The sequence below is a fragment of the Balaenoptera ricei genome, chromosome 2 (assembly GCF_028023285.1).
Source record: "Balaenoptera ricei isolate mBalRic1 chromosome 2, mBalRic1.hap2, whole genome shotgun sequence".
NCBI classification, from domain to species: domain Eukaryota; kingdom Metazoa; phylum Chordata; class Mammalia; order Artiodactyla; family Balaenopteridae; genus Balaenoptera; species Balaenoptera ricei.
In genome coordinates, this window is record NC_082640.1 from 140,728,568 (window position 1) to 140,753,055 (window position 24,488).

The 24,488-nt window shown below is 37.7% G+C and overlaps 1 protein-coding gene across 6 annotated transcripts in view; it reads right to left on the reverse strand.

Moving 5' to 3' along the window:
• FERMT2 (FERM domain containing kindlin 2) overlaps positions 1-24,218 on the reverse strand; it is a 72,773-nt gene extending 48,555 nt beyond the window's left edge. For 4 of the 6 annotated variants that reach the window (XM_059914246.1, XM_059914244.1, XM_059914245.1 and 1 more), the window contains exons 1-3: positions 24,029-24,103; positions 23,453-23,618; positions 451-684 (exon numbers count right to left, since the gene is read on the reverse strand). In XM_059914246.1, coding sequence (XP_059770229.1) covers positions 451-684; positions 23,453-23,609 — 391 coding nt within the window. In that variant the 5' untranslated portion in view covers positions 23,610-23,618; positions 24,029-24,103. Of the gene's footprint in view, positions 1-450; positions 685-23,452; positions 23,619-24,028 lie in introns of all 6 variants that reach the window. The other 2 variants (XM_059914247.1, XM_059914248.1) reach the window with 2 other exon arrangements.
• Positions 24,219-24,488: the final 270 nt, after the last annotated feature.

The following is a 24,488-nucleotide window of genomic DNA, read 5'->3' on the forward strand; positions in this document are numbered from 1 at the left end:
TCAAATTGTAGACTGGTTAAGGAGGATATCACTCATGGTCATTTCCTTAGGAGCTGTGTCAGGCCTTCAATGAAGGAACACAATCTGCCTGAATCACTAAAATCAAATATTGACTTACGTTGAAGGAAATACTACAAAAGCTACATCACTCTGAAGATAATTGCCTGTTCTCTTCTCCTTCCCATAAAAATAAAGTCATCAGAATGAGGTATTAAATAATAATATATATTTCTAATAAGGAAATACTAGACACCTCCTGTTCTTCCTTAACTCAACATTTCTTTACCTTAAAGTAATATAAAAACTTTAAAGAATAAAGTAATAATTTCACAAATACACAAACACAGATAGCTTACCCCAATCCCTACTCCTTGAGATAAACTCAATGTCAGTCATCAGTCATATACATATCATGCAAGTCATAATTTCATGAATTTATCTAATACTTACTAAAAGTCTTACAGATGTCAGAAACAGCTTTGAAGACTCTGTCAGAGAAATTCACTTTCACCTTCACATACTTCATGTTGGGAAGTTGCAGGCGGAGCAGCTTGTGCTGGGGGGTGAACTGAAGCTTAGCATCTGCCTGAACGCCATACTTATCCAAGGTCCAATGTGTCTTGAGGAGCCAAGTTCTCTTCTTTTCCCACCACAGAGCATGGTCAGACCAATCTTTTTTTACATCTATTAAACAAACAAACAAAACACTTCTAAAAATCAGCAAGATTACCTTGAGAGAAATCATAAGCAGAAAACTAAATAACTGGGTATTTAATATGATCAACTAATTAAATACTAAGTGCCTGTTTTGTGATAGGTACAAAAAAATACTAAATAGCTGAGAAAACATTCTGCCCTTGAAAGCTAGTACAGAAGGGAACTGCAGCAGAATACACAGGGTAACTAGTAATGCTTAAGGTGGACACACCAATGACGAGGAGAGTAAGTACTCTCTGTAGGCATTCCGAGAACAAAGGGAACCCTGGGGACTAGAATCAGAAGGGTTAATGATGAGGTGGAGCTGGTGGATTCTGAGCCCAGCCTCGAGGGATGGACAATATTCTGATGATAAAATAGGTGAGAAGGCTGAGGTATAAGAGGCTGCAGAGGCATGCTGAGGTTAATGAGTGGTGAAAAGCAAGATGGAACCAAAGTGAACAAAACCCAATATCCTAGGTAGAGAAGAGACTGGAAAAGAAAACATCCACGAGTAACACTTAATAACTTATTAAGAGAAAACAAAAACAAAAAAACTACATTCCCAACCACACACCCAAATACATTCCAAGAAAAGTAACTTATAAGTCACACTGTCCAACTTTTTTTCCCCAATATATTTCGGTACAAGAGAAAACATTAATATCTGTTATACTCTTTAACATCCTTATGCAATTAAATTAAATGAAAATAAATTTATACCAAATAAAGAGTATAATTTACACAAGATTTGGCTACCCCCAGATACAGCAGATCATAACAATAAACTTGCAAATAAAAGCCAACTTTAACTAGTTCTTAAAGTAGCAATAAAAGTAAAGCCTTTTTGGATCAATTATATGATAAACTAAGAACCAAAAAAGGGGGACAGGATATTTAAAAAAAAAAAAAAAACAGTATTAGCCAAACAAAGCTTTCCAGGGGAAGAAAATAAAAATGAAAAATATTATCATGATTCTGATACAAAGTTCATTTTAATAGTTTTTAAAAGAACTGGTCAATTTTAAGAAGATAAATTTAAAAGTATACACTAACCTGTAATGTTTTTTTAGCACCTGTCTACCAGAAAGCTTCAGAGTAAAAAATCAAACTACCACATTGATTATGAGCCTAGAAACACTTTCTATAATGGTGAAATTTACTTGATATAATTAACTTCTCCTCATTATGGAAGAAACACATCACAGGTGGGAAAAAGACTTTCAATTCCCCCAGACAGTAAAAGAAATATTTTAATTAGTAAGTACTTTAATGGGAGAACTGTAATTACTTGTGATTATATTGCCATTTTGAAATTTCAATATTTGTTTCGGGAAAGCCCAGTCAATTATGTTATTTGAAGTTTGGCTGCAGAAATACATATTTTACAACTACTTACTTAGTTGTGACACAATGTATATAGTACCCTGCATCTTAAATTATCTTCCAGCACAGAATTTATCAACTAAATTTTAGAAACAGCAAATCTGATCTAGCTCACAAGAAGACAACCAAGGTTGGGACCTTTTCATATACTATGCGGTAAATGTCACACACGTTACAGATGGTTTACTTTTTTCTTCAGGAATAAAGAACCCAAGGCAGAAAAAGATAATTTGTAAAGAATGATAGTAACCAAGCAGGGCAAGGCTGAGCTGAACTGAATTAATTGTAGGTAGGTATCTAATACTTTCTTCCCCATATCTCAATCCATTCACTTCCGCTGCCAATATCAACCATTAAGGAAGCTACAACATATATTCCCAGTGCGGGGGAGAAGAGAGGAAAAAGCTGTACACCGCGAATAATAATAATAGTTTTGTAAATACTGACTTAAGTCATTTGGGTTCCCTTTGACTTAAATCAAAAGACAATCCTGAAATAAGAACTTTGGCACAAGTAGCTTATTTGGGGTTGGGGGGGGACCCCAGGAAGCATACCTGAGGGGATTAGGAAAAGTGAAACAGAGGGAGAAAAGTCTATTAAGGATTCATTAACTTCTGTGGGTAACTGGAGTTCAGTCCTGTGAGATACCCTCCGAGGAATCACACAGAACATGACTTAGAATTATCCCCCTAAGGAAAGAGAAAGCTGGGGTATCTATCCAATTCCTTGGTTGAGGGTTGCTCCTAGGGCCATTAAATTCCCAGCATTTCCCCAGCTGCCACGCATGGGCTGGCCTCCCTACACTCAAGCAGTTAACTCACCAAGGCTGAAATATTTACTACATGGACTTTTACAGAAAGACTTTGTAGGCCCGGATGCAATAAAATCTCAACTTTGCATCAATTAGGCTTCAAACGCTGACCTTCAGAAACAGGTACTTCCCGTGATCTTCCTCTTTAAAAATTTAACCCTCCCCATCAATTCCACCTTGGTTTTTTACACCAAAGGAACGGCACCCCTGCATCCAATAAGAATAAACATTGACAAGAAGGACATATAATCCAAAGACTGTGTACTAGAAACCTATGAATAGTTTGTTTACCCACAGAAAGAGAGAAAATCTTTTACTGACTGGCAACACTGGTAAAATCAGTCTTTTTTACCCACAGAAAATAGTAGATAAGTAACAATATAGGAAAGAAAAATTACCCCAAATAAAAGCAGAAACAGGACACCAGAAAAGATCTGAAGTGTCGATAGGGCACATGCCAAGAGACAAAAACAGAGAAAAGCAGGCATTCTGACAGCAAAAGAAGTAGTTAGTGCTAGAAGATGGAATGGTTGGACTACGGGAACCTGAGACATATGTTCAAATAGTATAATTTTTGGTAGCATTCTTGAAGACTCAAAATACCAGCAACCTAATCAGCATTAATTATAAGATAATCACTACTACAGAACAAGAACAAACAGCATCTATAAAATATTCATTAATTCCACAAATATCTGCTGAACATTTACTATGTGCCAGAAGGCACTATTCTAGTGCTAGAGATACAGTGATGAGAAGAACAAAGTTCCAGCATCTTTGAAGAAGGCCAATATGACTAGAATTGAGGAGGTGAAGCATCAGAGAGCTCGGCAGAAGCCTTGTATATTATAAAGTTGTTCAGCTTTTATTATGTGTGTGAGAGAAGCCACTAGAGCAGTGTTTTTCAGCTTGTTTGGCATTAGAATTATCTGAGCAACTTTTCAAATAGAGTAATGCCTGGACTCAGCCCAAACCACTCTGGGTGTGGGTCTAGAAATTGATTTTAAGCAGGGGAGTGATTTTTTATTTCAAAATCATCAGATAATTCTGAAGAATGCAGGGGCAGGGGTGTGCATGAGTGAAATTCAGAGGCCGTGCAAGAAGTTAACATGGGAGTGGACAGGATGAAAGTTTGAATTACAATGGTTGGGCAGCAAGGAAGGAGAAATAAGGAATACAGACAACTTTTCCTGATTATTTTGTTATAGTGGGGAGCAGAATCATAGATGGCAGATGAACGGAAAGGGGGTGGCAAATCCAAGAAGTATTTTCAGTCTTGTTTTTAAGAACGAAACCTATTTCAGCATTATTTAAATAGTGATGATCCTATAAAGCTTAAAGCACATTTCCAATTATCATTCTTTCCTTTGACTGCCCCTCCACAGAGAGTCATTGTGTCACAGTGTCATTTCAAAACTTTTTAGAGACTTGATTGAGCTCTCTTAAATATGCAAGACAATATTTTCCCACTTACTAGAAAATCTTTCTTTGGTTCTGGCTTTGTATCACACTATGTATCTTATTTTGAAACTAACAATAGCTACACATCAAGTCCCACAATTGACTCCACTACAGATGTCATAAGAATCTATTTATTCTATTCAGAAGTAGCAAAAACAATTTTACACTCTGATCAAAATCCTGAGAAAGATGATGTACCAACTGAGAATCATTAACCAAGGCAAACATAAGCGCCAACTGCACATCAAAAATACTTAACTACACAAGGTGTGTGTGTGTGTGTGTATGTGTAAAGCTGTATATCTTAATGCAATAGCTCCTTCATTTCAAACCAGGTAGATTGAAACAACTATTATAAATTTATGGCCAACAGGATCCAGGATAGCACCAGGCAATCCTACCATGTTTCTTCTATCCACCACTGTATTTCAAACTTGTCATCCCCCCTCACTGCCTGAGTATCCTCCTTCTCAGTAGACAACCACGGATTCTACTTTAGAAAACAGAGAAGCCATCAGATTGGAACTATTTCACCTAAGTGCCAACCAAATGTACAAACCTTCTTGCATCTGTACCTGTACGGGTCTCCTGCCTTTGTGTTATGATGAGAGGAGCGTCTCTCCTGTTTATCTGAAACCAATCCTGCTACCTATGCTCTGCTGCCCTTCCCACCTTCTAGAGACCATGCACTTCCCACTCTGACTCCTAGGTATCTCATCCATTCTTATGGCTTTACATGGTATCTATACACTTACCTTCCTAATTTTTATCTCTAGCCCAACCTTCTGCTTAGAGCACCAATTTATACATCCTACTGACTATCCCACATCTCCACCTGGATGTCTCACAGGCATCTCAAACTTAATATGTGCAAAACTTAACCCAATTTTCTCCTAGCCCTACTGTTATTAAATAGCCCTAACTGTCAACCCAAGTTGCTCATGCCAGAAATCTAGTTTATTTATTTATTTGGCTGCACCGGGTCTTAGTTGCAGCACGCGGGATCTTCACTGCTGCGTGCAGGATCTTTAGTTGTGGCGTGTGAACTCTTAGTTGCGGCATGTGGGATCTAGTTCCCTGACCAGGGATCGAACCGGGGCCCCCTGCATTGGGAGCACGGAGTCTTAGCCACTGCACCACCAGGGAAGTCTCATGCCAGAAATCTAAAAGTAATGAATTCTTCTCCTCCCCGTAGTCCACACATTCATCAAGTCAGTTCCACTTCCCAAAATCTCCACTTCAGTCTGCACTGGCACCATCCTGTCTTTCAGGTAACCATCATCTCTTACACCGACTACTCCAACAGCCTCCTAACTGGTCTCCTTGATTCCGTCCAGCACTTTCCACACAACACCCAAAGTGATCTATTTAACGCTTTCATGTCATTCCCCTGCTGAAAATCTTTTAACAGCTTCCAACTACACTGAGAATGAAATCCAAATGCCTTTGAGTCTACACAGTGCCACACAGTGTAACGCACCTACTCCTCCATGTTTATCCTGCGCTATTCCTCCTCTGCTTCAGCCACACCTGCCTTCTTTCTACTCTGAGAACTGTCAAGTAAATAAGCTCTTTCTTGCCTCAGTGGCTTTGCACGTGCCATTCCACTCTCTGAATGCCTAATTCCCTCTTGTCTTTCAAACTTTAGTTTAAATTCCATGTTCTCAGAGAGGCCTTTCTTAACTACCCTATCTAAGATGAGACCTCCAATGTCCTATGTCCCTCCTTTATTCTCTATTTCAGTACACTGTAATATCACTTATCAAAATTTGCATTCATTTTGTTTGTTGTTCATGGGATGGGGAGGTATCTTTCTTCCCTACCAAACTCTGAGAAGACAAGGACAATGCCTATTTTGATCACCATTGTATTTCTAGCACATTGCACAGGTGACTGGCACACATTTGATATATGAATGAATCCTCATATTGAAAATTTTAAAGATCCTTCATTACTTCAAGAAAACATTAATCCCAACGAAGAAATTATTCTTAAACCAACAAGAAAAATTATAATAAGATTTATTAATTTAGTTGTATGTTTAAAAAAATCTGTCTTATCTTCTTCAACTTCAGAATTAAAACGTGTCTACACTAACTAAAAGTATGGCACAGATTCCGCTGGACATGGGGAATCAAACCCTATCGACTTCCTCTTCTTTCTCACATCTTCTTTTGCTCAAGACAATCCCTACTATATGAAATGATTATGTTCCAAAAGTTCTTTTAAGTCTTAGAATTTAGATTTGCCACAAAGAAACATTATAAATAGGTTCCAAATCAGACTGTTACTCAAATCTAAAATAGCCCAAAGTATACCACTAGCAATATTACACTAAACTGGTATCATAAGGCTTTTGCAGAATATATGGTTGATGTTCAACTAGAGATGTAAGGAAAACTGCTAAGTGGCACCTGCAGACTGTGGGTTGGATGGAGAGGAAGAAAGACAATGTTGCTGGTAAGCTGTGAGGGAGACAAGGGCTTCCTGCTAAAGTAGGGCACCTGGCTACTCCCTCGTCACCCTTCCATAAACTCCAGGAATTAACTGGCCTCCTTCCTCTTTCCCAGCTACAATTTGTTGTCTTAGGCCAAGGTTTCTTTCCTCTACTAAAGCTCCTAAAAACAGAAGAGCTTTACCTTCTGCTTTCCTCTCTAATTCCTGAAACATACAACTATTCTAATGTTTCTAATGAAATGTTATTGCCAATAATGTGTAAAGACAAGGTCTACAAGTAAAATTAATGCTTAAGTAAGTTTAAAAAATTATCTCTATAATGTTATCCCTAATGTTTATTGAAATGTAAAGGACATTAAATATTAATTTCACTTTTCGATCACATAATCTTTTGTTCTTAAGAACTCCTCACTCTCACTCTTTTAGGTCTCTCTCCTCCCAAACTCCTTTTAATTTCAGAGGTGAGGCAGCTGAAGATACTGCTCCCTTGTTTTTAGGATGTGCCCTCTTGTTCTTGTTTTTAATCACTCAGACCTTCAAAAAAGGAAATAGGCAAAATGGACGAAGTGCTGCTCTTCAGGTACACAACCAATAAATGAATCAATAAACATTTTCCAAGGACCTACCATATGCCAGACACTAAGCTAGGCCATGGGAATATATAATTAGTTACGTAAGAATTCCCATCAAAGAGTCACTTACAGTCCAAGTGAGGGACACAGACAGTGGCAGAAAGATCAGAATCCTGTTCTAATAGGTATCTAACTGGTATCTCAACTGAAGAGTCAGCATGAAAAAATGGGCTCAAAGACTAAACTTATGTTCACTCAGCTCTGCCCAAGGTAAACAAACTCTGTCTCCCAGGCACACAGAGACCTGGTATTTCCACTTTACTTAATAATTTCTTTACCTCCTTACAGATGTCCAATCTGTCCTCTTCCTCACTCCTAAATACCTATTTCCTATAAGACTGCTATTTCATTAGGGTCTCAAAGAGCTACAGGGAAATAGTCACTCAAACCACTCCATTTCTCTGTTCCAATACTATCCATACTTTGGAATGTCAATTTATTTATATATAATGGACCCCAGTCCCCACCATACACCAAGAAACTAATCAATTCAAGATATATCCTAAGAAAGATAAGGATTACACCAGATAATTAAGGACTAGACCATGGAAACCGTGATTCAAGTGAGGGCTGGTTTCAGGAGGTCCTGCCTAGAACCGGCCAACACTACAAAGTCACTCATCAGTTCACTCTCAAAACACCAAGTGTGAAGGAATATTTATATTATGCATGTCTTTAACTGATTTAACAATGGCAGCTACAGACAATAAAACTCAAAAAGGTTATGGTTAGTAGCTATTTTACTATTTGAAGAATGCGTATAGTACTATGTAAAATTAAACTGAGTTCAAAATAAGTGAAGAACACAAACATATCAACTGCAAAGACGCAATTTAGAAAAATGATGTAATTAACCACTCTTGATTTTACATTAGAAACTAGAATTATAAAATGAATACTCTATCATCTAAAAATAATTGAAATAACTTCCAAGTCATTCCTCTCTTCCTTAAGACTGTTCCACAGAGACCAGAAGTAAATTCCTCAATTATTTTTAATCTTATTCTAGAAGAGTAACCCTCTCTTCCAGACTACGCTTCATTCTAGAGGAATAATCCCCAACAGATTCTCAGCAGTGTATTCTATACTACATTACTACAACGCTATCTACGACTGAATCAAAGTTACTATAATAGGATTATTAGTACACTAGAAAGAAGTATATTCCTGATTTTCCACAGCTATGAAAAGCAGAAACAGACTGCTTTAAAAGAAGTCCCAGAGCTAACTCAGCTGACATACTTTTGTTAATCAATAAAATGAAAACAGGAAACACTAGCAATGAAGCATGTAAGTATTCCGTAATTCAGTAACTGTCCCCCACTCACCCCGTCCATTCAACAAATTAAGGGAGACTACACCAAGATCATACAAATAGAAATTATATTAACCTAATCTTTAAATCTTTAAAATTGAATATCTCTCTCCAAGGTCTAGTTTCTTCCTCAGTTTTTCTTTCTATCCAAGTACTATGGAATTTACCTCTCAAACAGCTGTTAAATTTGTCCCTTCCTTTCTTTTTATTACACTGCTTTAGTTTAAGTCCTCAGCATCTCTTGTCTGAACTACTATAATCCCATTTTTTACAAAACTATCTGAGTTATCTTTTAAAATGCAAATTTGATCATTTTACTTCTCTACATAACTTTACAGGTCCTTCTGTTGCTGAAGTGTTTTATCACCTCTTAGCAGGTTGCACAAATCTTAACCATCTGTGCCTCACACTGCTTGGCTATCCCCAGGTACAGCTCATGCTCTGGCCCAGTTTGTGAAACAACTTGATGTTTTGTGCATCCTTGATTGGATACCTTTCTCTTCCCCCCCATCAGGCTGACAAAATCCTACACAAAAACCAAATATTACCATCTCCAAGCCTTCACTGACCCTCCTGTTAAAGCAGTTACGTACATCTTAGCACTCTGAATAATATACCACACTTCATTATAATTGATTTTATGTAACTACCTTCTTCCACTCGATTAAGGGTCTTTGATCTTATTTATCTTGTACCTCAAAGGCAGAGCCCAGGGACTTTGCTGGTGGTGCAGTGGTTAAGAATCCACCTGCCAATGCAGGAGACACGGGTTCGATCCCTGGTCCAGGAAGATCCCACATGCCGCAAAGCAACTAAGCCGTGCACCACAACTACTGAGCCTGCACTCTAGAGCTCGTGAGCCACAACTACTGAGCCCTCATGCCACAACTACTGAAGCCCACGTGTGCCTAGAGCCCATGCTATGCAACAAGAGAAGCCACTGCAATGAGAAACACATGCACTGCAAGGAAGAGTAGCCCCCGCTCGCCGCAACTAGAGAAAAAGCCCGTGTGCAGCAATGAAGACCCAACATAGCCGAAAATAAATAAGTAAAATAAATAAATTTTTAAAAAGGCAGAGCCCAAGGCCTGGCACATGGAATTAAACCAATAAATATTTGTAATATGCAGGCAACGTGCAAACTCTTAAGTGTATACAGGCAAATGAAAAAATAAAACTGATATTTACTGTACTGTAATTTAAAACATTAGAAATATTGAGAAGTGTTACACTTCTTTGTAAAAACTTACCAAGAGTAGTTTTATTCATTTATTTATTTTTGCTGCACCAGGTCTTGCTGCATGAGGGATCTTTAGTTGCAGCATGCAGACTTCTTAGTTGCGGCATGTGGACTCTTAGTTGAGGCATGCATGTGGGATCTAGTTCCCCGACCAGGGATCGAACCCGGGCCCCCTGCATTGGGAGCGTGGAGTCTTACCCACTGGACCACCAGGGAAGTCCCCAAGAATAGTTTAAATACCACTTGTCTATGCCCTGGCAAATTATCATACTCCTTTCTAGGTTTGGATCAATTTCCAACATTTTATCCTGTGTACTTTCAATGCCATGATATATCTCCGAGAGTTCCTTTAATATGCAGTTTTTTGCTGGTGTCACTTCCTCTGAGACATCTTTGTCTTTTTTGTCATACCACTTATCTCATTTATGTCGATAAGTTTGCCTTCACTAAATTCCTCTGGCTGTATATCTAGAGTCTCTCAAATGGCGACAGCACCCACATTCCCGTGGTGAGCTGTTTCTTCTATAACTCCATTTATGCTTGATTCAAATTTCAGTTCTGGCATCACCACTTTTTGGGTTTTTCTGCTGCACATTTATCTTCGTTGGCCAATTCCCTCTTTCAGTTATCCGTTTAAAAAAAAAAATCTCATGAGTTTATCAGTGGGAGAAAAAGAAGCAACACAACTACATATGCTGTCTATGCATGAACACAAATATACAGTAACCAATCATGGACAGACTGAAATATGTGCTATAACTGGTCACTGATCATGATACACATGTTATTGACACAGTGAGTTGTAGACTGAAGAGCTAGAAGCAAAGTTGGTACTTTATGCAATTACTCAAAGTATGGTGGTAACTAAAATGTGAACCATGTTGTTGGATAACTGGTGTTAACTAAACCATGATAACTGAAACATGTGCATACTGAAACTGTGCAAAATACTGATGGTTTCCAAAAATCTGATATGTCCTTTTCTTAAAAAAATGTTTTTCATCTGTTAGCATAAGCAGTAAACTGCTTCAAAGTTTACATATCATTCAAATTGCCAAAATATTTCAATTAAAATACCCCATTCAATTTTAGCTTAAGAAAATTATTGGTTTACATTAAGACTAAAGCAGATGCATCACCCAGTTTTCAAAAACATTTAGAAACTAAACTCCTGATTAAAAAGTGACTGATGTTTCTTTGACATAGCTAACTTGATTGAAAATTAGGAATTCACTCATCAAAACAAAACAAAATCAACTAAGTTTACAAATGGCCTTCTGAAGTTACTCACAAACACAAAATAATGTTTATCAATTTCAATATCAATTATTTCCTATTACAAAATACACTAACTCAAAGTAGTTGAGAAGCTTTACCAGACGACATACATGCATGCAATTACAGAGTACGCACAAATAGAAGTCATGTCAATTATTCATTTCCAGAGGGTGGGTAACTTTCTATCCAATCCAAAGGCTTACTACTAATTTAGTTCAACTTGACTTAGTTCCTAGAAGACTGGACTCAGAGTCCATGCAATGTCAACATGTAGCAAATTCTAAGAGAGTTAACATCAAGGCTGAATTTATCAGTTAGTATTTGACTCACAGAAGTAATAACTGGATTTGTCTTTTAAAGTTGGTCAAAGGCACTAGCTATTCTATAGTTCAAAAAAGAAGTAACTTAAGAATATTTTATTGGCTTTGACATTTAAAATTTATCTCAGAAACAAATTCTAATATAGGACTGGAGTGCAGACTACTGAAAAAATATTTCTTGGAATCCAAGAGGCTTATTACTGCTTGTATCTTATGTTACTGACACATATGTACATGATGAACTCCAAATTTGTAAAGATCTAATGTCTCTTCCAATTTAAAATCTATTATTGGTATCTCACAGCTCTTAGTACAACACTAAGTCTTTTAAACCTGGTTTACAATGCACTTTAAGCACTTGCTTATTTCTTAAGCCTGTCAAGTCACCGGTTCCCCAGGACCATTCCTCCATCATCATTAGACTTCTTTCAGTTCCTCAAATGGCAGCCTTCCCTTGTTCCCATGCTCTCATGCTGGGACTTCTCATCTTCTCCCAACCTGTTGTTCTTTTATCCCATGCCCCCATGCTAAGATCCTCTGTCACTCTTCTGGTTAATTCCTACTCTACCATCAAACCTCGTTTTAAAAGTAATTTCCTCCAGAAACCCTTCCCCACTGACTAGGTCAGGTTCCCCAGTACATACTCTCATAACTATTTCAATTATCCTAACACTCATCACATTATAGCAATTACTTATTTAAAGACTGTCTTGCCCCTAAGACTACAAGTTGAATGAGTGTAAGGAATAAGCTAATTTTGTTCACTTCTTGTCTCTCCCATTCATAGTATGGTATCTAGCATTCAGCAGGTTCTCATTTAAAACATTAAGTGGGTGAGTGAAGGAATAAAAGAACAGAATATCATTTCCTCACTTACTTAACTATAACTTTCCTCTCTATAATTATTATCTTCTACTTCTCTAAGCTAGTCTCCAGAACACCATAAACACTGCAATCCTCAATCCAGAATGCCTTTCTTCCTAACTTTTCACCCTGGCCCTCTTTAAATAAAGCCAGTTTCTCTTCATGCTTCTAAATCTCCACCACCTTCCTGTACCACTTATTTGGCACTTCACAACCAGACTGTCAACTCAAAGCAATCTTCTGTTTTCATTTTGGTACTAGAAAGCTGCTCACATTTTGAGTGGGGACTATGTCCCATTACCTAATATAATGGTTGGCCCTCCATAAATGTTTTGCTTGCTGCTACTACTAATGAGGTCAAGTTCACATACCTCTTTAATCCCCACAAAAGTCTCATGTTATAAACCTCTCTAACCTATTGAAAACAGAATATGAGTGTACAGACTTTAGGTAGGAATATTTACATGTGAATGTCTCCTCTTGTTCTAAAGCCCCTCTTTCCTAGTCTTAAGTTCTTTAAGGCATTTATTCCCCAAACTCATAAGGTAAGATATTTAATAGTGAGATATCCCAGAGGTCCATTAGGACCCTCAATAAAATAACACCAGTTACTCTAACAGAACTTACTATGTGCCACTGTGTGCTTTACACATACGTATTCATTTAATCCTCACAACAACCCTATGAGGTAAGTATACCATTATCTCCATTTTACTTGTAAGGAAACTAAGTCACAGCAATGCTAAATAACTTGACACAAGGTCACAAAGCTTATAGGGAGTGAAGCCAGTATTTAAACCCAAGGCAGTGTGGCTTCGGGGAATATATTCAGAGTTCAGAACCATTAAACAAAACTTACAAAAGCAAGAAAATAAGAAGGGGTTTCTGGTTAAGTACTACATAAATACAATGAAAATGAATTAGCCTACTTCAATCCACAGTTCAAATTTATGTTTTAGGTTTACATAGTATTTGAAGGACAACTGAGGATAACATTTTTTTGAGCTCTTAATATAGGCATTCTACTTATTACCAGGGATTCTGTTAATACTTTTAACACCATACTCAGTTGGTTAACTGAGTAACTCCAAGAAACAGGTAAGTAAACTAAGGTTAAGGTTAAATGAGACTAATAATCAGGATAGGTTAAAATAACATGCCAAGGTCATATATAATTCTAAGTGGCATGTCTTAGACTTAAGTTCTTAAACATTAACAAAGTTCACCTTTTAAAGAAGGTACTTGCCTAAACCAGAATATTAAATTTATTGGAAATACCCTCCATTTAAGCATAGTTTATCTATAATTTTGTACATATTGAAGCATAAAATCTACTGCTTCTAAAACATGTTATACTTTTTAAAAATATTACCCATAGTGATGCAAGTTAGCATAATAAAGTTAAAATGCATTCCTAATATGGTAGAGAATAAATCAGTACTATTTGGCTTACCTTTATAAATGACACTTTCTCAATCTTTTATAAAATATTATTTCTCTAGCTCAGTAAAAGGGAACATTTTACACAGCTACATTTCATCATCAACATAGTTACATTTACAAAGGCTATTCTAAAACACTTCATATATATTAACTAACTGAATCCTTATACTAATCCTAGGATAAAGATACTATTATTATTCCCATTTTACAGATGAGCAAGCAGAGGCACAGACAGGTAGGTCACAGAGCTGCACAGCTAGAATATGGTAAAGTCAGGACTGTGACACAGTCAGGAGGCCCTCCCACAGTCTATGGTCCACAACAAGGGCATTCTATCACAGCAACAGATTTCATCAACACCTTGCATAAAACCTTAAAATGATACAGCAATTGTTTGCTTTCTTTAAGTTATTTTTAATTTCAAAGGTTATGAAATTCAGGAACTGCATTAAGGAATAAGCTGGGAGGCACTTATCCAATAGACATCTTCGTCTACAATAAATAATGCTGGCACTTTATTGGTGATTTATTCATAACCTTGAGTGTTCCATTAAGATATCAAAACCATCAATACACTGATGCTTTAACATCACAATTGATCTTTAAAATACTTAATGTAGTTTTTAGTTACAGCATAATATAAGATAGGTAAATATCTCAGAAAAGATTCACTACAGATTCCAAAGCAAATGTCACCTCCTCTGGGCTGAAGGTTATCGGCTCCATAACCTTGAAAACTGTATAAGGGTTGCCCAAGGATACACTGAAACTGGATGGTCCTTATAAAGCTAAATAGTAGATAATCGAGACTGAAAACTGAATCGTGAAAGGAAATTGAAATGTAAACTCAACATTTCAATGATTTATTGCTTATCTTCTTCTCTTAAGTACACTGATTCACTTCGAAGCAGAATTATTGAAACTGAGAGAAAATATCAGAAAATAAAATTTTCAAAACATTTTACCATGTAACTCTGAGTCACTATGAATAAATAGTGTAGTATTCTCAACAAAGGAAGGTAGACCAGGATTCGAATAATGACTCTTTATACACAACAGTACTGTTTTAGTTTATCTTCTAGTTTAGAGAGATCACATTTGAAAAATAATTTTCAAAGAACTCTAATAACATTACAAAGTTAAGGGAACAAACATAAATGAAGGCTTATTCTGTGTTTATCTATATTGTACAAATAAGGAAACTGAGATCCTTAACGTGAAAACCCTGACTTAAAAAATTAAAAAAATCACACAGCTATTAAGTGGGATGGTCAGGATTGGAATCCAGACTTAATTCTTTCTATAACATTAAACCCTAAAACTTTTATTATTCAATGATGCTTTACTATAGATCTATTTTTATGACTAAAGTTCTAAAAAATCTAACTTTTCTAGTAGATTGATGATAAATCAGTGTTCATTGGACTATTATTTTACACCTCAGATTCTACCAAATTAAAGTTGTAATTACATTATTTTAAATTGACATGATGCAATCATTTCCTTTCTAATACATTATCACTACTGTACCTCACCTATTCCTCCTTATTAACATACAAATAGACAGAAGCTATACAACTTTCAGGACAAAATCTTTGAGACCTTGACTAGGCCAATTTCCCTGCATGAGACAATTTTTTAAAAGTTCAATCCAGAAAAGAAAAAAACTTGATAAAATGAACTTCCTCAAAATTTTTAAATTTTGCTCTTTGAAAGATACTGTTAAGAAAATAAAAAGACAAGCCATAGACTGGGAGGAAATACTGCAAAACACATATCTGATAAAGTACTTGTATCTAGAATAAAGAACTCTTAAAACTCAGTAAGAAAACAAACAACACAATTTAAAAAAATAGGCAAAAGATATGAAGATTGTTCACTAAGATATACAGATGACATATAAGCATGTGAAAAGCTTCCCATCATTAGTCGTTAGGGAAATGTGAATTAAAATCATAATGAGATACCACTACATACTTTATTAGACTGACTAAACAAAAATAAAAACAAAAACACCTGACAATACCAAGTGCTAAGGGAGGACTGAGAGCAATTGGAACTCTCAAAAAATGTTTTTTTAATTCTTATGCCATGCTGATAGGCATGCAAAATGATGTGGTCACTTTGGAAAAGCTTGGCAGTTTCCTAAAAAATTTAAGCATAGGGGGATAGTGGGAGTGGTGGTGGTGGGATGAACTGGGAGATTGGGACTGACATGTATACACTGACATGCATAAAATAGACAACTAATGAGAAACTGCTGCATAAAAAATAAAATAAAATTCAAAAAATAAATTTAAGCATATACTTAGGATACTACCCACCAATCCCTCTCCTTGGTAGTTATCCAAGAGAAATGAAAATACACATTCATGGAAATGTTTACAGCAGCCCAATTCATAATCTCCCCAAACTGGAAACAACACTGGTAGACTGGAAACACTGGAAACAAGTGGCAGATGGATAAACTGTGGTACACATCCACACAATGAACTACAGCTCAACAACGACAACAAAATACTACTGATACACACAAATCTAAAATGTATTATGCTAAAAATATTTTTTAAATAAAATAAAATGTATTATACTAAGCGAAAGAAACCACCCTCAAAGTTCCATGGTTCCATTTATATGACATTCTAGAAAAGGCATTCAGTGGTTTTCAGAAGCTGGGGTTGAGGGGATGGGCTGGTTATAAAGGAACACAAAGACATTTTCTGTAGTGTTGGAAAAGTTCTATATCTTGATTGTGGTTGTTTTACATGACTGCATGGGTTTGTCAAAACTCAGCACATTATACTAAACAGTATGAATTTTACTATATGTAAATTATACCTCAGTAAGCTTGACATTAAGAAAAAATTAACAAGCAAAAAATGCAATAATTATGCAAAAATTTGTTACAAATGAATTATACTGGATGTGAATTTGTAACCACAAACCCAAGTGTAGAATGTCATTTAAAAAATTTAAACATCTCGTTTAAAAAATTATTTTATAATATTCTTTTAGAATATTTGTTTACCTCACACTGGGCATATATACCATTTTGTAATGTGGCATTACAGTGGCATCAGCATTATTAATTTTTATTTCAGTAATATAATTATTCAAATAAAAATACTGAATACATTACCTTTTTTCTTAAACCACTTTCATCAGTTTCTAAATGGGCTTAATGTTTTCATATGCCAAGACACAATTATATATCATTCCTTTGTTATAAGTGAATAAAAAACATACTACTGAGGCCTTCGTGGTTATAAATTTTTCAAATCTCTGGAATACCATCGTCCACTTGTTGGTCCATTCCATTTCAGAAATCTCATGAAAACAGTAGTTAAATAGCTCTTTGCTACATTACAGGGGCAGGTGTGTTTGGAAGTGAGCGAAAGAGCGGAATGATAGCTATTTTCCTTGCTGTTTAGGGGGTGAGAGCACAAAGCAGTCCCAAACTAGGCTCCTTCTGAGGAGTACAGTTCTCCACGATTAAAGCTGGAACCTATTAAACAGTCTAGATTATATCTTAACTCCTTTCAAAAGGAGTCCCTCCCCCACCCCCACCCCCAGTTCAGGGTATTCAGGGACTTTCAATGCCACTCTCATTTGTATAGCACAAAGAGTCCATGTAATGCATTTTCACATGTAGTATCCCTTTTCCCACCAAGACCTATGAGAAAGTTTTCTTAAATTTGCATTTTACAGATGTCAAAACCCACTCAGCAGATTGGATTAGTTGTCCAGTGATCACACAAACCAATATGTGGCAGAGCCAGAATACTGTTTATTATTCTATGTATGCATTAACATTTACTACAGTCTAAAGACAACCAACACTATGGGAAATCTATACCCAATGATGTCTAAAACTATTATCTATACCTTATCCAATAGAAAGCTAAGAAGAAAACTGAACTTTAAAGATAAAAGTGTATGAAAAAGAACCTGTAAAAATATCATTCTGAAGTGAAATTCACACTGATAAAGAATCTTATGATTGAAAAAAGGTAAAACAATGTCTTGAAAAGACAAAGGCTAAGGAACTGTTCCATAGGGTGGCTATGAAGTCTGAAAACAGGTACAATTGCTGTACACGTATCTTAATGCAATATTAATAGGCCACATATTACATACTCTCCTATGGTTCTAAACTTGGTAGCCATTGTGTATATTAAAGGAAACTAAGTAAAGAGGTCAATTTAGTGACAGTTAAATGTAGAATGAAATCCTGGATGGAAAAGACAAAGGCCAATACTGGAACAACTGGCAAATCTGAAATACGGATCCATGTCAGACAATTAGTATTGAACATGTTAGACATGTTAGTACTGAATCAATGTTACATTTCCTGAATTTGATAACTGTAACGTAATACCTAAGAGAAAGTCCTTGTTCTTACGTGATACATATTTTAAGTACTTAGTAAGGATGAAGGGTTATGATGTGTGCAACTACCTCAAATGGTTCCCAAAAAATGTGTATGTGTTTACATGTACAGAGAAATCAAATAACAAAATGTTAACTGATGGTCTAGATGAAGATTATAGTGTTCACAGTTATTATTCTTGAACTTATAAGTTTGAAATTTCAAAAAACAAAGAGTTGAAAATAAAAAGCAAAACTTTAAATTTTCTTTCAATTTTCTTCAATAGCTAATAGACGTTTCCAACAAGATCTTTCCTAAGAAATTGAATAAAAAAGATATATTCTTTCTAGTGCCTCTGTAAATAAGTTAACTCTAGTTGGAATCAAACAGTATTTGTTGATCTTTTAAAAACTGGGTATAAAACACGGGAGCAAACAACACATAATGTATCCAAGGAATAGCTTATACTTTATTAGGTGCTATGAGAATTCCAGTAAAATTTACATACTGTCCTTTATTTTAAGGAGCTTAAGATATGCTGAGAAACATAAGATTCAATGTCCAGCTCCTGTGGATCATTAACAGTACTCTAAACACTTCATAAGACAGTACATATTTAACTAAAATTTTACTCACTCTAATATATATGATTTCACCATTAGGTGTTTCTCCCACCCCACTCCAAAAGATTTTCACATTTATTTTTATCTTAATATATTTCACTACGAATGCAGTGAGGCTGCATCATGTAGACATTTTACTTCCATGAATTCAACCATAAGCTCTCAGGGGGAAAAACTGAGGATTTCAACAGCACAGCACAATTCCACGAAATAAGCATACCTTCCCCAAGGAGCACTAAGCAGGAGTATAAGGGAGCTGTCCAGTAACACATGTGTCTCTCCCTGTGTGCATCTTGCCAAGCTCTGATCCTAGCATTCAAAGTATTTTTGTGTAACAAAACCCCTAATGCAAGCCAATTTCTTCATCTGGTGCTCAACTAAAGAAATTTATTTTTGGAGCTTCTGAAGGAAAAACTAGCTATTTTGCACTTCTGTGAGATGGAATGAATGTATGGAAACCATACTTCATGATGACTTTAAGGGATTTTTAGGGTAATTTGAACCAAAATCTTTTTTTTGGGGGGGGGGTCATCACGTGTGCTAAATTCACAGTTTACCTCAATCCTAACATGCAACTCCAACGCAAATGTACTCTATTTCATTATTATAGCAAGAACATGACACTTTAAAGCAAGGATGACTTCTTTCCAAAGGCTACATCCAGAAACATATTCCTCAAATTTTCTAAGTCAACTTCATGTATTTTTTTAGGTACTCCTGAGTCTGCCAATTTACATTTTTTCCTCTGGATCATCATTTAATCTGATTTAATCCAACTTCTACATTCTTCCTACTCATAGAATCAGAGTTAGAAGAAACTTAGAAATCACACAGCCTATTCCTCCCTCCAACCTCACAGAGATGTTGGCTGGAGATTTCCATTCACTAAGTTCCATGTTATAATAAATTCCTTACTCTCCAACTACCATAAATTTTTCTAGAAAATTAAAGATCTAATTGTACACAGTTCTAAAAAGACAATTTTTATAAAGTGATACTAAAATGCAGTGAAACAAAGCATCTCTTTGGCATTTTGAATCCTCAACACTTACTAACCTCTGAATCCTATTGAGTAGAACAGTTTTAATAATTCTCAATGATCTCCAGAGGAACGTCAGGGAATCCCATAAAATTGGGCCTCTTCCTTACAACATTTATTTTGAATACAATTATTTTATAATTTTATCCTCTGATGTCTTATTTTTATAATCCTTAACCCTGATGTCTTATATTTAAACTCTTTCCTTAAAAAAAAAAACAAAAAACTAGGGACTTCCCTGGAGATCCAGTGGTTAAGATGCCGTGCTTCCACTGTAGGGGGCGCGGGTTCCATCCCTGGTCAGGGAACTAGATCCCACATGCCGCCTGGTGCGGCCCCAAAAAAAAAAACAACTATAAGCTTTCAAAACTGTTTTTAACAAAAAGTACAATAAGTTTTAAAAATTCTATTTAAAGCTTCTAATCTGGATTTTTAAAAAAATAAAGTGAAGTAATTTTTCATTTTCAGAATGAGGTCGAAATTATTTGTCTAGTAGCAACCTAAAGTCACAGATGCAAAAAGTTTCTGTGACGTCAGGATATAATTCCCTAAAGCCCACTTTTTCACGGTACACACTCTTTATTTTCTTGTAAAAGATTAGTGCAGAATGACAAATGTGTTGTGTACTAAAATTTAAAAGGGATCGTTCAGATCTTTGAATGAAAGTCATAAATCTAAGAATCATGGGTGAATGACCTTAGCTGAAGAAGCACACAAGTTCTTTATAAAATTCTAACTAAATATAAAGATGTTGTTGACATGCTAAGGAACCATTACTTACTTTTAGAACTTGCTTAATTAAAGTGCCTAAGTCTGGGATGAACACTGTACCTTCAAAATAAGGCTGACCTTCAAGGGCCAAACCTTATCATAACCCTTTTTTTGATCACAAACCTCTTTGTGAATCTAATGAAAGCTAAGAAGCCTCTTCCCAGAAAATTTCACATGTGCACATACATGCAAAATTTTAACACAACGTTGAGGGAAGGAGTCATCATGGACTCTATCCATCCCAGAGAAATAATTACTGTCACTGATTATATGGAAGACAGCCTTAAAACATAATGCTTTGGTGTTCATACACACTCTGATGAGAATAAGAAGGGTATCAAACACGCATCCCGGAGTTTGAAAACGCAGGTGAAGGCGGTTCTGCGGTACCGTAAGTGTTCTGAGGCCAGAGCACCCTGGTCCTGCTAGCTGTCCATCCCTGCTCTGCAATCCCCTCCAACATGAAACCCTGCGCCTTCTCATCCCTACCATGACCTCCACCTCTTATCTAGACTCGGCAAGCTGCTTTGATCTACTTCGTTGACAAGTAACCATCCAGTCTGCCCTTTAATACCTTCAGTAACACAACTTAGGGCTTCAGAAGGCAGGCCATTCCAGTTTTAGGCAACTCTGAAGAATTATAAAGTTCTTTTCTAATCTGATTAGCCTGGTTTGTAAATTTTAAATGCTGTCCTGAATTTCTCCTCTATTTATTTGCCAATAGGTAACAAAATAGCTTGCCATTCAAAGTATCTAATCCTAAAACCAGGAGCAAAAAATCATTTAGCCTTACTTTTTACCGAACAGGAGAGTCAGAATTTCGCTGAAACACACTTTCTATTTGAAAGTCAAAATCTAAGAGGATCAGTATTGGCTCAGTTCAAGAAAGATGTAAGGCTTTCACGTACACAACATCTCCTACCTTGTTGGGCTTCTTTTCACTGCATATAATATTTAAAATGCATCATTAAAAGATTAAAATTATAGTCACTGCAAATTAACATCAGTTGTGTCTAAAAAGTTTATTCTCTGTATTTCTATTTATGCCTGTGATTCTGTAATAAACAGCTCTAATCAATGCAATATAAATATAGAAGTCATTATTTATTCATTAGATAAAGACTGGCTTTCAAGAACTACAAGTTATCTCAGTCACCTTCAACAGGTCCTTTTTCACAATAAGAAATATCTCTTATTGAAACCGGAGTATTAATAAGGTCCATTTATCATATATAAAGCAATCTCTGAAGAAAATGCTTGCTTCCTTTGAAAACAAAGGAAATACAAACAATTATATTTGATATTTTCTTCCTTAACCGTAATCCCTCACTAGTGCTCAACAAAAAAGGTTCAGAAATATTTTGCACAGTGATTGATTAATCAGATAAGAACAATGCTAACCAACAGTTAAATGGATAAACACACAGCAAAATCTCGTTTTCAAGGGGCCACCCAGGGGGGGCTCTGTGCTGGGTTATGTCTCAGAGAACCAAACAATGCACAGTCCTAAGGAGGAGGCTACCCTGCAAGGAGCTTCTTTATGGTCCTTCAATAATTAAACTTCCTAAAGGAATCCAAAGAAGGCCCACCTAAATGAATGCTGTCTTACACTGCAAATTACATTGGAGCACTATTTCGGTTAAGTTTATGTGGTAGGTATACACTGATCCCTCGGTAAGAAATACATTTCCTGATAAGTAACCACTTCTCTACTTTTCCAGAATGGCCAGAAGAAGGAATGCTGTGTTTTAAAAAGACACACACACAAAGCCTAAAAAGATAATGCCATGCATTTCCACTTTTCAGAAACTGTATTACAAACAAATGGCACGTTAAAGCTCAGGAACAGTCCTCCAAGCACTTCTCTTGTAATAAAAGCATCTACTGAATCATTTTAGTTGATTCTTCCAGCTGAAGATGGTTTCATCCATCACAAATGTGTACTAAAAAATTTTCTTACACTTCACATTGTTGGATACCCTATTATTTAAGACTGAGTCAGTTTTAAATCAATCAACAGTTTTAAATCAATATATTTGTACCTAAGCAAATATTGTCAATCTCGAGTAAGTTCAATAATGTCTGCTTTTTAAAACAAAATTCTTCCACCAGCTTGTTATTCATATAAAATCGAACGCGGGAAATAACTTACTTAAAACACGGACTATAGGTAGTCAAACACTGCCCTACCCCTTGTAAGAGTGGATGACTGCAACATTTTAATATACTCCATCACGTAGTAGTACAGCTACAAAACCTTCATATCAGCGCCAGAAGTTGAACAATTTCCAGTAGAATTTATTCTTAAATAGATTCTGCATCATTCTCAATACCAAACGTCACCAACATCCAGGTACACTGAAGGTAAGTAATTGATAACCACAAACCCTGTAATATAACCCTCTCAACATTCACTTGCGCACTCTTCTCATTTCTTTTAATGTGAAATCGCTAAGTGTAAAGAATTAAGGAATCTTCTCCACTTACTACGCAGTTGAGCGTTATTAATCGGGAGGCTGGAATCACCACATTATGAAAATTTCAGAGTAGCAATACAAAACAAGATTCAAAAGGAAAAAGGTCTATTTGCTTAAATACGGAGAGAGCTTACATTTTTTTAAAAAGTATTTGCGGGATGCCAACCAAAATTTCCAAAATCCACCCCTCCTCCCGCCTTAAGTCACCCCCCCAACACCCGCGCCCAGTCTGGGTAGTCGTTACTTTGACGCGGCCGGGATGCTACTCACCGAGTTTTTCCACCAACTTGAGCATCACCCCTCCAATGTGCACCTCCCCGGTCACTCTTAGGGTGACATCGCGGTTCAGGTCCGTCACATGAACGCTCAGTTCCCACGTCCCATCCGCATAGCAGCCATCTGGCATCCTTATCCCGTCTAGAGCCATGGCTCCTTCCTGCAAGCACGGAGGAAATGGCTCTCGTCAGCGTCACTCCCCCAAAGGAAGGCAAATCCCACCGAACTCGCAGTGTCGGCCGCGGGGTGAGAGAAGGTGGAGAACGCGAGGGTTTCCGCACGAACCCAAGTTAGGGAGAGCGGCGGCGAGACCAGCTGCAGGCAGGATCCTGCGCTCCGCGCCCCTTCCCGGCGGCCGTCCCGCGCTCCCGCCCCGCGGCGGCCCTCGGCGGACACGGCGCCGCCCGCCCCGCGCGGCCCCAGCCTAGCGGCCCTCGCCTAGCGGACCGCGGCGGGCTTCACCTGCCCGCCTGCTGGCCGCACCCAGGCTCGGGAGACGCCGCCCGCGGGCTCCACAGTCCTCCTCCCCGCCCGCGCTCCCCTCAGTCCCCGCCGGGCCCGGCCCCTCACCTCGCGCTCCTCGCGCGCCCGGCCCGGGGCTCGCGCGGCAACAGGCGCGGGGCGAAGGCTCGCCCGGCGGCGGCGGCGGCGGCGGCGGCTGCGAGTCCCCCTCCTCTGCGGGTGAAACGCTGCGTCCCTGCCGGAGCGACTAATGGAGTCCGGTCGTCGCGGCCCCTCGCCTCTCCCTCGGCGCTCCACCCCTCTCTCCCCGCCCCCTCAGTCCGAGTCCGGCTCCCTCCCCCTCGCCCCGCCAAGGCGCACGCAGCGGGTCCGGCCGCCTCGCCCCTCCCCCCCGTCCCCTGCGGCCGCACTCGGGGCCGAGGCCGCGCGGACTCCCGGGCTGGGGGCGGGGCGGCGCGCGGCGGGGGAGCGAGCAGTGCGGGGGAGGCGGGGGCGCCCTCGGCGGCAGCAATCTCTGCCCCGCCGTGCCGCTGCCCTTTTATGGAAATGAAGGACCCGGCGTAGGGAT